Raw genomic sequence first — 15,916 nt, 5'->3', positions numbered from 1 at the left:
TGTGTGCTGTGAGATAAAAGCATGGGTAATCCCATTAAAGCCACTGAGGCAGCAGTTGTGCTGGGAGATAAACTGGTGACTTTTGCTGGGTTGGGCTGCACTGCTCACTTTCCTGTTTGAATTTTTTATATGTAGTCCAGCTTTTTGCTCTTGTTATTTGTGCTTCACCTCTTTAAATTTGTGGTTTAGGTACCCTCCATGGTTAACTTGGTTTGGCTTGACATACACAAAGGATTAACTTGAATTTTTTTGCTAAGTCAGTCCCAGACTCTCTCTAGTTCTGCTTTCTAGGCATTTTAAGTAATTCTCACAGAAAAGTGAGCAGGAGCTTTTCCAGGACTTTCAGCACAAGTGATAAAATATACTTTTTTCCTGTGGTAGCATGTAAAGAGGAGGGGGCCCATTTAAAAAATATTCTTCAGACCTGAGACAGCATCTGCAGGGAAGCCCAGTTTGTAGGGAGGTATTTAATCCTAGATCCTGTCTGGGAATGACCAAACTGAAACATAAAAAACTAGCAGGTCACTTTGTCACTGTTATTTTAGCTCAACAAATGTGTAATGTGTTTTCTTTTCTCTTTTTTCTTTTTCTTTTAATTTTTAATAGACACCAATGAGGATCTTGGTGGGTGCTCTTGTTTGTTTTCTTTTAAGAATCTGTTTATTGCTAGTTTCCATATTTGATTCCTTTGTTGCTTTGACAGGAATTTCTTCCAAAAAGTCGACAGGAACACTGAAGCAGGAAACAGATGATCCTAACTACTATCAGTTTAATACTCCAGGTAATGATATTAATTTTCATATGTGTTTATCTCATGAAGGGGTTGGTTGCCTAAGTGTTGATTTCTCCATGCCTCTCTCTGTACTAATTTTTGATAATTAAACATGCAATTACTTATCTCTGTTAGGATACAGCATTTCCATGCTGCTTATTATTTAAGTTATTACGAAGAATACCAAAAGACCTAAAGAAAAACTTCATCCCATACAAACACCCATATTATGTGTGTTTGGTCTGAAGAAGTTCCAGCAGTCTTTTGAACTGCTTGATATATTTTTCTGAGGGTACAATGTGCAGACTCTATAATTGCCTCACCTCTGTGTATCCAGTTAACACATTCACCTCAGCTAGGAGAAAACAGAAATAGTTTTTTCGTTTTGTTGACACGAGTAGTAATTAAGAAATTGTGATTATAAATGGCAACATAAAATAACTAAAATCTTAAATTTATAATTTCAGCCTATGTGTATTTGTGATTAGGTTAATTGAGTAATACAGAGAAACATAGGCAAGCTGCCACACATCTCTCAATGACAGTTACATGTTCAACAGTGAAGTGCCAAGCAGCACATCGCTTCATTTTGTAATATATATTATTGAGATAATATTTTGTGTATAAAGATTCTTCAGACTATTTTCTAATGTGCTTTAATAACTAACTATGGGGTTATAGAATCAGTATTTTCATCCTGGCATATCTCAAGTAACATACGAACATCATTCAGAGAGATCTCAACCATAGCATAGCAAAATGTCACTCTGTGAGTGCAGAACTGGAAAGGTGTTAGGATTATCTGTTTTTCACATGTGTACATTGCCTAGCCTAGGAGGCTTACAGGATAGGCATATTAGTGGTTTACAGGCATGATTTAATGTAGTAAAAGTAGATACTGGTGTGAAGACAATCTAATAATTGTTCCTTCCAACACCAAGTCTTCTCGTCCTTTTGCTTTTCATCCCCATTGTGGTTTTCTATTTCATGCATACAAATGATGTCAGAATTTGGCCAACATCCCACAATGTAACTCAATGCCATCTGAAGACAGTCTGCACTGAAACAGCTTCTCTACAAAATAGTATCCATTACACTGTAGTGTGTTTGAGCTGAAAAAGTTATGCAATATGCTTCCAGAGTGAGGTCTGAGTACATTTGATAGGGGGGAATTTCTGTTGCCTTTCACAGAATTCTAAACTTAAACCTTCTGATTGATGAAAATAAATAAATTTCTGAAAAATTGGTGCTCAAATAATAACTCCCTTTCTCCACCTGCAGTGTAGCTGTCCAAAATGGCTTTTAGAACAAGACAGAACTGAATATATTGGTAGAAGTGGCGGGGTGCTGTGAGCTAAAAGAGATGTTTTCTCTTTCCTGTCAAGTCATGGTGACTTTAACAAGTAAAGCAGATTCCCCTTCATTCTTCAAGTAGCTACCACTCTGATTCAAGCCAAAGATTGTCCAAACTATAGAGAGCTGTAAATTCTGGAGGCACATAGGTGTTTGTCTGTGGGTGGTGCTGCTGTTCAAGAAGTCAACCTTAGAAAAGTGCATTTATTCTGAGGGGTGTTCCTGAGTAATGATATAGTCTGCCCTAGAATTGCCTTTGGAGAGATGTGCTACAAAATAAAGAAAACAGATAAGATAATCAATTTTGCTAAAAATAACCTACAGCAAAAGCCAGGCTAATCCATTTCTGAAGATACTGAAATGCTAGAGAACAGCAATCTGCTTCTGCCTTCCTGGAGAAAATGATTCACTGATAAAATTTCATGGTTATATTTTTTCTCTAAGTGCTTCCTCTCAATGATCTGTAATTCTGATCAAAGTGCTGTGTGCCTGGGTGGCACACTAACTCTTCCTGTTAATCAAAGAGGGAAAATTATATCTGTAGGTGAATGTTCTTATATTGGTAGAAGGTTGTACCATTTGGATGTTGCCATGAGTTAATACTGAATTACTAAATTTAGAATTGTTTTAGCAGTAAGGGGAGTAAGAAGTAAGAGGTGCTGTAATGAAAAGTAAACAGCCTTGGAGTGTCATAAATTACTTGAATCCTGTGAAATCTCTTGACTGTTCAGTAGTCCAAGAAATGCACAACTAACCCCATTTTTATTCTGTTGAACCACATAAGTAAATATAAATATATATATTTAATATTTAACACAGTCTTTACAAAGTTCAACATCACAGCAAGTATGAAGTGAGCACATAATATATGAAAGGAAAAGTTACTTGGGAAATTCCTCTATAGGCTGGAAATACGTGTTTGTTGTGAGACACCCTTAAAAACTGTTCTCTCTGTTCTGAAGCAGGCCCTTCCGAAACATCAGAGACAGATGAAAAAATTCCTCCTGGAAAAAGTTACACAGGTAGATGTTTTGCTTGTATTTTCTCTCACATCCATTTCAGAACTTGAGTTTGTGAATTTTGCTTTTCACAGTTTTACTATTTGATTTGCCATAAAATTGAGGTTATTGGAACTTAAACATGAAACAGAACAGAAATAAAAATTTTGGTTGCTTGAATTTCCAAGCAGAGAGATGTGTAAATGGGAGCATAATTTCTTCCTTTTCTAATTCAAAGAGGAGCATGAGGTTGATCACTCTAAAACCCTAGTTCTTTGTGTGAATTGGTATGTTTCTTAAGAAATTCAGTCTGTTTCATAATGGCTTATAAAGTTTAACAAAACTCCGCTTTCTAAATTGTGAGTGCAACTTAACTATTTCTTTCACTTCAGTGTGATGTGAATGAGCATGTAAAGAAAAAAATAAAAAGGGAAAGTCTGTGTTAGTGCAAACAGTTCCTTACTGAAACTCTGTAGTGGCTGAAATACCTTTACAAAAATATTGTGCAACTTTTTTCAACTGTTTACAGCTTACATTAAAAATACTAGTTTGTCCATTTGCAAAGACTAGAAAATATTAACCTGTTAAAATATTAACACCATGAATTTCATCATAAGGTCAGAATGTTCCTGCTACCAAGAATTTCTAAGATGCAAAAGCAACCTTCTAAATGTTGTTCATGTGAACAAAGTAATTGTGGAATTTCTCCAGTGAAAATCTTTGTTTTAAATAGTAAGAATTTATAGATAGAAACAAGATGCTTTTCAAAATGCACTTTACTGAGTGTTGATGGGGTAATCCTGCTTGGTGCACTCTGTCCCAAGAAAACCATTGTGACCATGAATTTCCCTCCCATGTTCCATTGTTGGCCTTGCAGCCTGACATGGAAATCAATATAGTGCAGTAACCATGAGCCTGTAGAGATGGTAAAAAAATACATAATCTGTGGGGATATGCAGCCTTTGTTTATATTTTCAATAATCATTTGTAACAGAGGGGAAAATACTTAAGTTGTTATGATCCCTCCAAAGGCAAGACTATGGAATATAGCACCAGCTCTGCACTGCTGTAACCCTCACCTCCTTGCCTTTGTCTGGAATTGCTCAAAGGTTCATGGTGATATGGGAAACATTGTATGCTTATGAAAATACAGAATTTTAGAAGCATAGAATATGCTTAAGGAAGTGAAGGGGATACAGAGATATATAGCTTGTTTAGCAATTTTGTAAAGGTAGGAAAGCAACTTGTAACAAAACACATAAGAATGTAACTTGTTAAGTAGAAACAACTTAGAACATGTAGCAATTTAGTTGCTTGGTAAAGGCTATAAAGATGAAATGTGTGTTAAAAAACCTCAGTAAAGCCTGACTGAGGTACTGTGGAAACCCCACAATAAGCAGAACCCTTGAGAAACCAACAGGAACCAGGCTCCTGGTTTTGTCCAGGACAAACTGACCTGGGAGTTAGGCAAACCTCCACTGCCCCTACCCAGAGATGGAGGTTAAACAGCAAACACCTGAGGAAGACATCCTACTTCATCACAAAGACCCCTGCCCATGACCAGCAGGAGGAGTGGTGCCACAGAAGACTCACTGTAATATGTAGTGCAGAGTGGTGGAGAATGGGCAGAGAGTAGGCAGACAGGGAAGTGTGGGCTTGTGGGATCAATCTGTATTTAAACCTGAAACCTGTCTCAATCGGGTATGCATGTCTGGTAAAAATTCCCCATGTGTTTCCAGCTAGGAGTAAAACATACTTCTTTATAGTTTTAATTGTAAAGTCCTTATTCCACAACACAATGCTAATGTACTTTTGCTTCAATTTTTGTTGCATGCTGTGAGTGCAGGGGGTATTTTTGGCAATGTTGGTTGAAATGCAAAGGCATGAAGTGTTTGGTGTAAAATCTAGTCCATGTCCATCATTCAGCAGTCCTGTTTCTCCCTTTCAGATTCCTCCCAGCAGGATGCATCAGAAACAAGTGAGGATTCTGAGGCTGAATTCACTAGTGGAGGTCAGTTCACCAGGTCATTGATTTCAGTTGGTTGGGAATCTTTCTGTCCAAAATATGTTTTCCAAAGCTTGGAATTTGGAAATGATTGGCATGAAATGAAGAGGGCCGTGTGCCAATGTTGACTGTAGCATCAGGGTGGATTGGCACTCAAGGGGGAAGGCTTAACACAGGATTGCCAGTCCAGGGGAGAGGGACAGAGAACATTCTGGACAAGGAGCCAGGGCTATAACAGAGATTGGCAGGCAACTGGGGAAGTACAACTTGGTGCAAACCTACTGAACTGAGGGATGACAGAGCATACCAACAGAACCTAATATTTACAGCACAAAGAACACAGATGGGGCACAACAAATGGTATTACTTTCAGTTAGATAAAAAAGGCAGTCCCTATCTACACAATTTATTTTGTGATTCTTTTCGCTGTTGCATGGTTGTTTTACGATCATGGGATGTCCAGTCGTGTTTCAGAAGACAATGTTGTTTTCCTTTAGAAATACAGAAGCAGCTTTGTTTTTTGCTATCTTGTGCTTTGCACAGGCCTTTTTGAAGGGACAAGTTGTTCCTTCACAGGTAAGAACAGGGACCTTCTAAAGTTACTCAGGTGAGTAATTTATTACAAAATGTGGTGCCCTGATGAGCACAGTTCCTTAATTCTGTTAGAGTTTTGAAATTCAAAGCAGTGTTCATGCTGCACACAAGTTCCTTGGAAATAAAAGCATTGGTTTGTTTTTTTTGTTGTTTCTCAAAGCCGCTGATGATGATGATGACGATGATTACTTACATCCAGACAATAGACTGCAGAGCACCACGCCAGCTAATGAAGCTGCCAATACTGAAAGGCAACCAGAAGAGTTCAGTTTTGGTAAGATGAAAATTAAAGGTGATTTTATCTCCCTGCTTTCTTTTATAAAAAGGTTTGGGGTAAATTTTTACTGCAAAAAAATTCAGTATGATAACAAAAATAACTGTCACATCAACTGATTATTTAGAACCGCTTTGAGAGAACAAGAGAAGGTAAAACAATTAAAAGTATAGAGATTTCTTTTGCCAGAATAATTAAAATAGATTCCTTCATATGCTGCTACTTAATTTTGATATAGTTTCTGATACAATTAGCTTCACCTTCTTTAACTGACCTGTAGTTAAGTATAAATGGGTCTTTCTCACTCTGAGTGTTGATGGGCTAATCCTGCTTGTCTTGTTGGTGCATTGCAATGCAGAAAAGCATTTTGATCACAAATTTCCCTCCCATGTTCCATTGTTGGCCTTGCAGCCTGATATGGAAGTCAATATAGTGCAGTAACCATGAGCCTGTAGAGATGGTAAAAAAATACATAATCTGTGGGACAAGTAGTTCTCCTTTATATTTTTAGTAATCGTGGGTAATTGAGGGGAAAATACTTAAGATGTTATGAACCCAACAAAGGCAAGACTATGGAATTTCCTTCTGTCATAGCACCAGCTCTGCACCACTGCATGTGCAGTTTTAGCAAGGGTAACCCTCACCTCCTTACCTGTGTCTGGAATTGCTCAAAGGCTCATGGTAACATATCTTTGTCTCTATTCTTGTTGCATGCTGTGAGTGCAAGGGGCTTCTTTGACAGTGTTGGTTTAAATGCAAAGGCATGGAATGTTGGGTGTAAAATCTAGTCCATGTCCATCATTCAGCAGTCCTGTTTTTCCCTTTCAGACTCCTCCCAGCATGACGCATTAGAAGCTATTGAGAAACCTGAGGTTGAAGTCACCATTGAAGGTCAGTTCACCAGGTCATTGATTTCAGTTGTTGGAGCATTTTTCTATCCAAAAAGTGTTTTCCAAAGCTTACATGACTTGGCATTTAATGAAGAGAGCGGTTTGCCATTGTTTACAATACTTTGGATTGTGCACTGCTTGGTAAACAAAACCTGGGGGGTTTTTTTTGTTGTTTCTTAAAGATGATGATGACTATGTGGTCCCTGACAAGAGATTGCAGAGCAGCAAGTCAGCTAATGAAGCTGCCAGTACTGGGAAAAGAAAAGCAAACGAGCTCCATTCAGGTAAGATAAAAATGAAAGATGATTTTATCTCCCTGCTTTGTTTTATGAAAAGATTTTGGGTAATTTTGTGCTGCAAAAAAATTCAGTATGGTCGCAAAAATAATTGCCACATCAACTTATCAAGAACCTTTTTAAGAGAATTAGAGACAGTAAAACAGTTTAAAATATACTTATTTTGTATAATGTTTGGAATGGAATGTTTGGTGTAAAATCTTGTCTGTGGCCATCATTCAGCAGTCCATCTTTTTCCCTTTCAGATTCTTCCCAGCATGACTCATCAGAAACAAGTGAGGATTCTGAGGCTGAAGTATCTAGTGAAGGTCAGTTCACCAGGTCATTGATTTCAGTTGGTTGGGCAGTTTTCTATCCAAGATGTGTTTTCCAAAGCTTACATGACTTGGCACAGAATGAAGGGAATTGTGTGCCAGTGTTGACTGCAGTTTGGATTGTGCACTGCTTGGTAAACAAAACCTGGTGGAGAAGTATTAGAAAACCACAATACACTGAAGCATATTGGAGTTCCTGGGCTTGATTTGAAATGCTGCCTGACAGCAATTTGTATCTTGAGTGTATTTTTGCAGCGTTGGTAATGGTAAATCCTCCTTGTCTGGAGAAGATGTTCTTGTATTCATTTATTCTGAGGACCCCATTGCTTTATAAACACCCTGTAGTTGTATGTAACATTAGTAGTTAGCAGCAGCTTGTGGGCAGAATGGTACTGGAACAGAAAGGCTGTGCTGCAGGTGGTGGAGGTGAAGCCTCAAAGTGTCTAACATCGATGTTGACCTGTTTAATGATTTTGATTTGGATCCATTAGTTTTACACTGGTTTGAAAGAACATTTGAGCTCTTCAAGACAAACCTTAGGTGCTGTCTTTTGAGATCTACTAGTGGAATGATATTACTTCCAGTTAGATAAAAAATTTAGTCTCAGTGTGCACAATTTATTTTGTGATTCCTTTTGCTGTGGCATGGTTGTTTTACGATCATGCAATGTCCAATCATGTTTCAGAAGACAGTGTTGTTTTCCCTTGGAAGTCCAGAAGCAGCTTTGTTTTTTGCTATGTTGTGCTTTGCACAGGCCCTTTTGCAAAAGTTGTTCCTTCACAGGTAAAAACAGACTTTTTAAAGTTATTCAGATGAGTAATTTGTAACAAAATACGGTGCCGTGATGGGCACAGTTCCTTAATCGTGTTAGAGTTCTGAAATTCAAAGCAGTTATTTGGCTGCACAGAAATTCTTTGGGCAAAATAACAGTGATTTTTTTGTTTGTTTGTTTCTTGAAGATGATGATGATGATGATGAGTACCTGCCCCCTAGCAAGAGACCGAGGAGCAGCAGCAGACGGCGGTTGACTAATGACACTCCTAGTAGTGGTAGAAGAAGAGCAAAGACGTTCAATCGCAGTAAGATGAACATTAAAGATGATTTCATCTCCTTGCTTTGTTTTATGAAAAGGTTTTGGGTAATTTTGTGCTGTAGCAGTGATACATGTTACTATAAGCCTTCATTTGAAAGCCATGGGCTCTTTGTGGAAGTATTGCTGCAGTACAATCATCATCATAGTCTGTGTTGCTTTTTGTTATGTGACGTGACAACATAAATACACGCACATGATGTTGGGATCTTCTGGTTGTGTTCTTTCCTGATCCATTGTATTGGTTTTTTCACAGAAAAGCATCTGTGCACTTCAGTTTACTCTGGTTAGAGATGCTTTTCCTGGGATTTTTTTGTGGTTCTGTACCTCTCCTTTATTCTGTGCTTTGTTTTGGTTTGTGGATAATTAATCTCTCTGCTTTTATAAGGTTCTATACATTCAGGAATATATTTTTACTTTACATTTTTGAAGGCAGTCACCAGAGTTCTGATGGCAGTGAAGGAACATGAAATACAGTTAGAGCATTTGAGATGTGAAATGTTTTTTGTGAGGATTGATTGACATCAATGGATATGTTTTCACAGAAACCTTTGGAAAGATGTCACCTACAATTGAAATTGTACATCTTCTCCAACCTCCATTCTTATTATTTCCACCAGGTCATCTTTTGTGATTTTGATTTGCTGTTAATCTCCCAAATCACACCACTCTGGGGCTTGGTATGAGCCCCCCCTTGGTATGATGGGGGTCACCATTATTTTAGGTCATGAAAGGCATTTATAAGGTGCTGGTCACACAAAGTTTAGCGGTTTCATGGGATGTGAAAAGCACATCATTGTCCTTCTGCCTTTGCCCTGAGCACACAGCTCTGCAGCCTGAGTTGTGTGCTTTCCTAGCAAGGTTTTGCTAGCAGCAGTGCTGCCTCTTTCAAATGTCATTGGTTTTGCTTTGAAGCATAACTGTCATAGCACCACCTCTGCACTGCTGCTCGCCCAGTTCAGCAAGTGTAGTCCTCACCTCCTTGCCTTTGGAATTGCTCAAAGGCTCATGGTAACGTATCTTTGCCTCTATTCTTGCTGTGAGTGCGAGGGTCTTCTTTGACAAGATTGGTTTAAATGCATAGGCTTGGAGTGTTTGTTGTAAAATCTAGTCCATGCCCATCATTCAGTAGTCCTGTTTTTCCCTTTCAGGTTCCTCCCAGCATGATTCATCAGGAACAAGTGAGAAAATTGAGGTTGAGGTCGCAGTCGATGGTCAGTACCCCAGGTCATAAATTTCAGCAGTTTTCTATTCAAGATGTGTTTTCCAAAGCTTACATGACTTGGCATGGAATGAAGGGAATTGTGTGCCAGTGTTGACTGCAGTTTGGATTGTGCACTGCTTGGTAAACAAAACCTGGTGGAGAAGTATTAGAAAACCACAATACACTGAAGCATATTGGGCTTCCTGGGCTTGATTTGAAATGCTGCCTGACAGCAATTTGTATCTTGAGCATATTTTTGCAATGTTGGTAATGGAAAATCCTCCTTGTCTGGAGAAGATGTTCTAGCATTCATTTATTCTGAGGACCCCATTGCTTTATAAACACCCTGTAGTTGTATGTAACATTAGTAGTTAGCAGCAGCTTGTGGGCAGAATGGTACTGGAACAGAAAGCTGTGCTGCAGGTGGTGTAGGTGAAGCCTCAAAGTGTCTGTCTAGTACTGATAACTCTGAGATATAAACCTTTGCACTTATCACCTCTTTTTGTCATCTAAGTATCTCTGAAGCTGCTTACCAGTGTCCTGCTGTTCTCATGGTAGGATCTTGATAGGAGATCAGCTGTGTTTCTTGTATTTGTGAATTCTTGTCCTGTAACTGCTTTAAGACACTGCTGAGATTGGCTTTTGCAGTGCTTGCTTGTGGAATTAGACTAAGATCACTCAATCAGCAATTTAGGAAGTAGGCAGGGCATCTGGGACAAAGTGGACACTTTTGGCATTACCTTTTTTTTTTTTCTTTCTTTCTTAAAGATGATGACCATGACTTCCTATCCCTTGACAAGAGTCTGCAGAGGAGCAAGTCTGCTAATGAAGCTGCCAATAGTGAGAGAAGTGATGCAGAAGAATTTAGTTTTGGTAAGATGAAAATGAAAGGTGATTTTATCTCTCTGCTTTGTTTTATGAAAAGGTTTTGGGCAGTTTTGCACTGCGTGAGTGCTACATGTTAGTGCTGGTGTTCATTTGAAAGCCATGGGCTCTGTGTAGAAGTATTGCTGCAGTATAATCATCTTCATAGGATACCTGTGTTGATTTTTGTTATCTGATGTGACAATGTAAATAGACATTGTCTATTTGGATCCTTGGGTTCTGTTCTTTCCTGGTCTGTTAGATTGGTTTTTCCACAGAAAAGCATCTGTGCACTTCAGCTAACTCTGTTTAAAGATGCTTTGCCTGGGATTTTTTGTGATTCTGTACCTCTCCTTTATTCTGTGGTTTGATTTGTTTTGGATTGTGGATACACTAATCTGTCTGCTTTTATAAGGTTCTGTGCAGTCAGGAATATGTTTTTTACTTTATAAAAACCAAACTTTGACAGTTTAAACTGTTGGTTTAAATGCAAAGGACGGAGTGTTTGGTGTAAAATCTTGTCAGTGTCCATCATTCAGCAGTCCTGTTTTTCCCTTTCAGATTCCTCTTTCCATGTCACATCAGAAACAAGTGAGAAACCTGAGGTCGAGGTCACCATTGAAGGTCAGTTCACCAGGTCATTAATTTCAGTTGGTGGAGCTTTTTTCTGTCCAGAATGTGTTTTTAAAGACTACTTTACATGGTACAAAAAGAAGGGAATTCTTTGCCAGTGTTGACTGTAGTAGATGATGATGAACATGGTGTCGAGTCATGTTTCAGAAAACAGTGTTGTTTTCCTTTGGAAGTCCAGAAGCAGCTTTGTTTTTTTGCTATGTTGTGCTTTGCACAGGCCCTTTTGCAAAAGTTAAGGACAGGGATTTTCTAAAGTTACTCAGATGCGTAATTTGTTGCAAAATTTGGTGCCCTGATGAGCACAGTTCCTTAATTGTGTTAGATTTTTAAAATTCAGAGCAGTTATTTGGCTGTACAGAAATTCTCTGGGCAAAATAACATTTTGGTTTTTTTTTCTTTCTTTCTTTCTTAAAGATGATGACCATGACTTTGTATCTCCTGACAAGAGTCTGCAGAGGAGCAAGTCTGCTAATGAAGCTGCCAATAGTGAGAGAAATGAAGCAGAAGAATGCAATTCAGGTAAGATGAAGATGGAAGGTGATTTTATCTCCCTGCTTTGTTTCAGGAAAAGGTTTTGGGCAGTTTTGCGCTGCAGGAGGTGATACATGTTAGTGGTGGTGTTAATTTAAAAGCCATGGGCTCTGTGTAGAAGTATTGATGCAGTATAATCATCATCATAGGCTGCCTGTGTTGTTTTTTGTTATGTGATGTGACAATGTGAATACACGCAGAGGAAGTTGGGATCTTCTGGTTCTGTTCTTTCCTGATTCTTTTTGTTGGGTTCTCTACACGAATGCATCTGTGCACTTCAGTTTACCCTATTTAGAGGTGCTTTGTCTAGGATTTTTTGTGATTCTGTACCTCTCCTTTATTCTGTGCTTTGTTTTGGTTTGTGGATACATTAATCTGTCTGCTTTTATAAGGTTCTGTGAAGTCAGGAACATGTTTTTTACTTAATATTTTGAAGGCAGTAAGGTGTGAAGGTATTTTGGTGTAAAATCTTGTCCGTGTCCATCATTAGCAGTCCTGTTTTTCCTTCAGATTCCTCCCAGCATGACTCGTCAGAAACAAGTGAGGATTCTGATGCTGAAGTGTCTAGTGAAGGTCAGTTCACCAGGTCATTGATTTCAGTTGGTTGGGCAGTTTTCTGTCCAAGATGTGTTTTCCAAAGCTTACATGACTTTGTGTGCCAGTGTTGACTGCAGTTTGGATTGTGCACTGCTTGGTAAACAAAACCTGGTGGAGAAGTATTAGAAAACCACAATACACTGAAGCATATTTGAGTTCCTGGGCTTGATTTGAAATGCTGCCTGACAGCAATTTGTATCTTGAGCATATTTTTGCAGTGTTGGTAATGGAAAATCCTCCTTGTCTGGAGAAGATGTTCTTGTATTCATTTATTCTGAGGACCCCATTGCTTTATAAACACCCTGTAGTTGTATGTAACATTAGTAGTTAGCAGCAGCTTGTGGGCAGAATGGTACTGGAACAGAAAGCTGTGCTGCAGGTGGTGTAGGTGAAGCCTCAAAGTGTCTGTCTAGTACTGATAACTTTGAGATACAAACCTTTGCACTTACCATTTCCTTTTTTCATCTTAGTGGCTCTGAAGCTGCTTACCTGTGTTCTGCTGTTCTCATGGTAGGATCTTGGTAGGAGATCAGCTGTGTTTCTTGTATTTGTGAATTCTTGTCCTGTACCTGTTTTAAGACACTGCTGAGATTGGCTTTTGCAGTGCTTGCTTGTGGAATTAGACTAAGATCACTCAATCAGCAATTTAGGAAGTAGGCAGGGCATTTGGGACAAAGTGGACACTTCTGGCATGACCTTCAACATTTTACCTTGCAGCACAGCAAGAAATGTATAGGTGCAGGATGTGACAGTATGTGATACTGTTCTTGCTAAGTAAACCATACCCTTGGTGAGGTGGGCACATGCTTTTCTGTAAGTGAAATTAGTTTTCTTTGTCTGCTCTAACCATTTGTTTTGTCTGAGATTAGAGGTATTGGTAACAGGGCAGAATGAAAAGCTCATTACCATGAGGAAGCTAGGGATGGACTGGGGAGTGACTGGCTAAGCTCTCTGATGAATGGCTAGGCTTGCTGTTCTCCTGTGTGTGGTAGAGTTGACCTGTTTGATGAATTTGATTGGCTCCCATCAGTTTTACACTGGTTTGAAAGTGGGTTTAGAACATTTGAGCTCTTCAAGACAAACCTTAGGTGCTGTCTTTTGAGATCTAGTAGTGGAATGATATTACTTCCAGTTAGATAAAGAAGTTATTTGGTATTGGCAGAATTTATTTTGAGATTCCTTTTGCTGTGGCATGGTTGTTTTATGGTCATGTGATGTCCAGTTGTGTTTTAGAAGACAGTGTTGTTTTCCTTTGGAAGTCCAGAAGCAGCTTTGTTTTTTGCTATGTTGTGCTTTGCACAGGCCCTTTTGCAAAAGTTGTTCCTTCACAGGTAAGAACAGGGGTTTTCTAAAGTTACTTAGGTGTGTAATTTGTTGGAAAATACGGTGCCATGATGAGCACAGTTCCTTAATTCTGTTAGATTTTTGAAATTCAGAGCGGTTATTTGGTTGCACAGAAGTTTAGAGGGCAAAATAACTGATTGTTTTTGTGTGCCTTTAAGACGATGACCTTGACTATGTACCCCGTAAGAAGAGAGTGAAGAAAACCAAGTCAGCTAATGAAGATGCTGATAGTGAGACAAGTAGAACAAAAGAGTTCAATTTTGGTAAGATTAAACTTACAGATGATTTTATCTCCCTGCTTGAAAAGGTTTTGGGCAATTTTGTGCTGCAGGAGTGCAGGTCTTCATTTAAAAGCTCTATGGAGTGTTGCTGCAGTATAATCATCATCATAGGCTGTGTTGTTTTTTGTTACATGGCGTGACTACGTAAATGCACGCAGAGGAAGTTGGCATCTTCTGGTTGTGTTTTTTTCTGATCTGTTAGATTGTTTTTCCACACAAATGCATCTGTGCACTTCAGTTTACTCTGGTTAGAGATGCTTTGCCTGGGATTTTTTGTGATTCTGTACCTCTCCTTTAATCTGTGGTTTGGTTTGTTTTTATGGACGCATTATTCTGTCTGCATTTTTATGGTTCTATACTTTCAGGAATATGTCTTTTTTTTTTTTGAGTTTTTGAGTATTTGAGTTTTTATTTGGAATTCTGTAAATTTAAGTAAGTATTAAAATTATTATGGATCTTCTTGTAACATGGTTTTTGCATGACAGGTGTCAATTTTAACAAAAGTGACTGAAATTTTGAGAGCTGTTCTCAAGAGATCATTACTACCAGTAGGCCATTGAACATGTGTCATTCCTTTTGGTTTGGTCAGGAGAACGTAAAGACAGCATTTCTAGAGGAGAATATTGAGGAGTTGGTGCTGAGGAAGCCTTTTTTAGATATGGTCTCTCAGTAGGAAAATTACCTAAGCTTTGATCTCCAGCAGTTTTGGAAGTGAAGAAATACTGAGTTGGATTTCAGATGGAGAGGAAAGGGAATAAAGTACCAGAATGGCAGAAGTTTTAGTTAAGCTTGCAATATATAATCTCCAGTTTTAGACTATCTGAGGGCTTACCTGCTGAATGGCTCTCTGAGTTGACTTAATTCATCTTCTCTCTGTGCTGTTTTTAGGAAAATTTCATTTTGAGCTAGCCAGTATGCAGTTAGATTACAGTTATTTGCATCTCATAGATTATCCAGATATCTTTACTTCTGAGCTTCCTAAATTGTATTAAAGATACTGCCTCAAGTTCAATTTGAGGTTCACATAAAGAAAGTGGCATGTCTCTATTGTACTGCATGATCTGGGTAAACACAAAATTAATGTGAGAAGTTTTGGGGAAAGATCCTTCATTTGCTCTAATGGAAAAAGAGCAGCTTTTGGTAATTGCAGTGCTGCTATTCAGGCATTTCAGAAGACTTTGCACCTTTAGGATTGAAGTCCAATATTATATAACTGGATAGGAGAAAGGAGGTGGTTCATCTCTCATGAGTAGCTGCAGAACTTCAGATTTCTTGGGTGAGACTTCCAGATTTCTCGAGTGAGAAATCTGTCTCTTCTTATAAGGCCTTCCTGTGTTTTACATAATCCTGATGAGATCAAGATGTTTGAGTTGGAGGTATCAAGACTCTGTGGCATGGTGATTGGGAATAGGAGTGTGCCTAGCACCTGAACAGCAGTTTGTGTGCACTGTGCAGGTTGCCCCTGCTTTGTATTTTCATTGCACATCCCAATGAGCAGAGAAAGGCATAAAATTGAGTAGACTATGGACAGATGGGGAAAGTTTTCAGGATTGTTATTTAATTGGGCTGATGTTTTGCATGTATCATAATGTGTTATATAGAAATAGTAGAGAAGACACCATCTGTCTTGGTGCTCACAGGAAAACGAAACTGCTTTTCAGAGTGTAAGCTTAGCTTTGTGGTAGGTCTTCAATTTTGCTACATGAGCACAAAGTGTGTGACTAAGGAATATTTTTACAGTATTTGGTCAGGGTCCAAGGGGTTAATAATGCTGACAGTCAGATTTAAAAAATCACACTGGCTGCTTGATAAACCCTCTGCATTTTGAAATATCTCTGCAGTCCAATTTATTAATAAAATATAAAATTAGCTAAAA

At 38.6% G+C, this 15,916-nt stretch overlaps 1 protein-coding gene across 50 annotated transcripts in view; it reads left to right on the top strand.

The window, feature by feature from the left end:
• The window catches only part of GTF2I (general transcription factor IIi), a 47,308-nt gene that overhangs the window by 10,367 nt on the left and 21,025 nt on the right, over positions 1-15,916 (top strand). For 6 of the 50 annotated variants that reach the window (XR_015278403.1, XR_015278424.1, XR_015278404.1 and 3 more), the window contains exons 9-23: positions 607-624; positions 704-781; positions 3,088-3,147; positions 5,072-5,134; positions 5,883-5,996; positions 6,825-6,887; positions 7,069-7,170; positions 7,428-7,490; positions 8,456-8,575; positions 9,738-9,800; positions 10,559-10,663; positions 11,216-11,278; positions 11,702-11,806; positions 12,329-12,391; positions 13,918-14,022. Coding sequence is in view for 21 of the 50 variants with exons in the window: in XM_086859111.1 (XP_086715237.1) it covers positions 607-624; positions 704-781; positions 3,088-3,147; positions 5,072-5,134; positions 5,883-5,996; positions 6,825-6,887; positions 7,069-7,170; positions 7,428-7,490; positions 8,456-8,575; positions 9,738-9,800; positions 10,559-10,663; positions 11,216-11,278; positions 11,702-11,806; positions 12,329-12,391; positions 13,918-14,022 (1,185 nt within the window). In the remaining 29 variants the exon portion in view is untranslated. The remainder of the gene's footprint in view (positions 1-606; positions 625-703; positions 782-3,087; positions 3,148-5,071; positions 5,135-5,882; positions 5,997-6,824; positions 6,888-7,068; positions 7,171-7,427; positions 7,491-8,455; positions 8,576-9,737; positions 9,801-10,558; positions 10,664-11,215; positions 11,279-11,701; positions 11,807-12,328; positions 12,392-13,917; positions 14,023-15,916) is intronic. The other 44 variants (XR_015278408.1, XR_015278426.1, XR_015278409.1 and 41 more) reach the window with 16 other exon arrangements.

Source organism: Cyanistes caeruleus, chromosome 21 (assembly GCF_971803275.1).
Source record: "Cyanistes caeruleus chromosome 21, bCyaCae1.hap1.1, whole genome shotgun sequence".
NCBI lineage: Eukaryota > Metazoa > Chordata > Aves > Passeriformes > Paridae > Cyanistes > Cyanistes caeruleus.
Note: the sequence above shows the minus strand (reverse complement) of the source record. Positions and strands in the feature narration are given on the sequence as shown.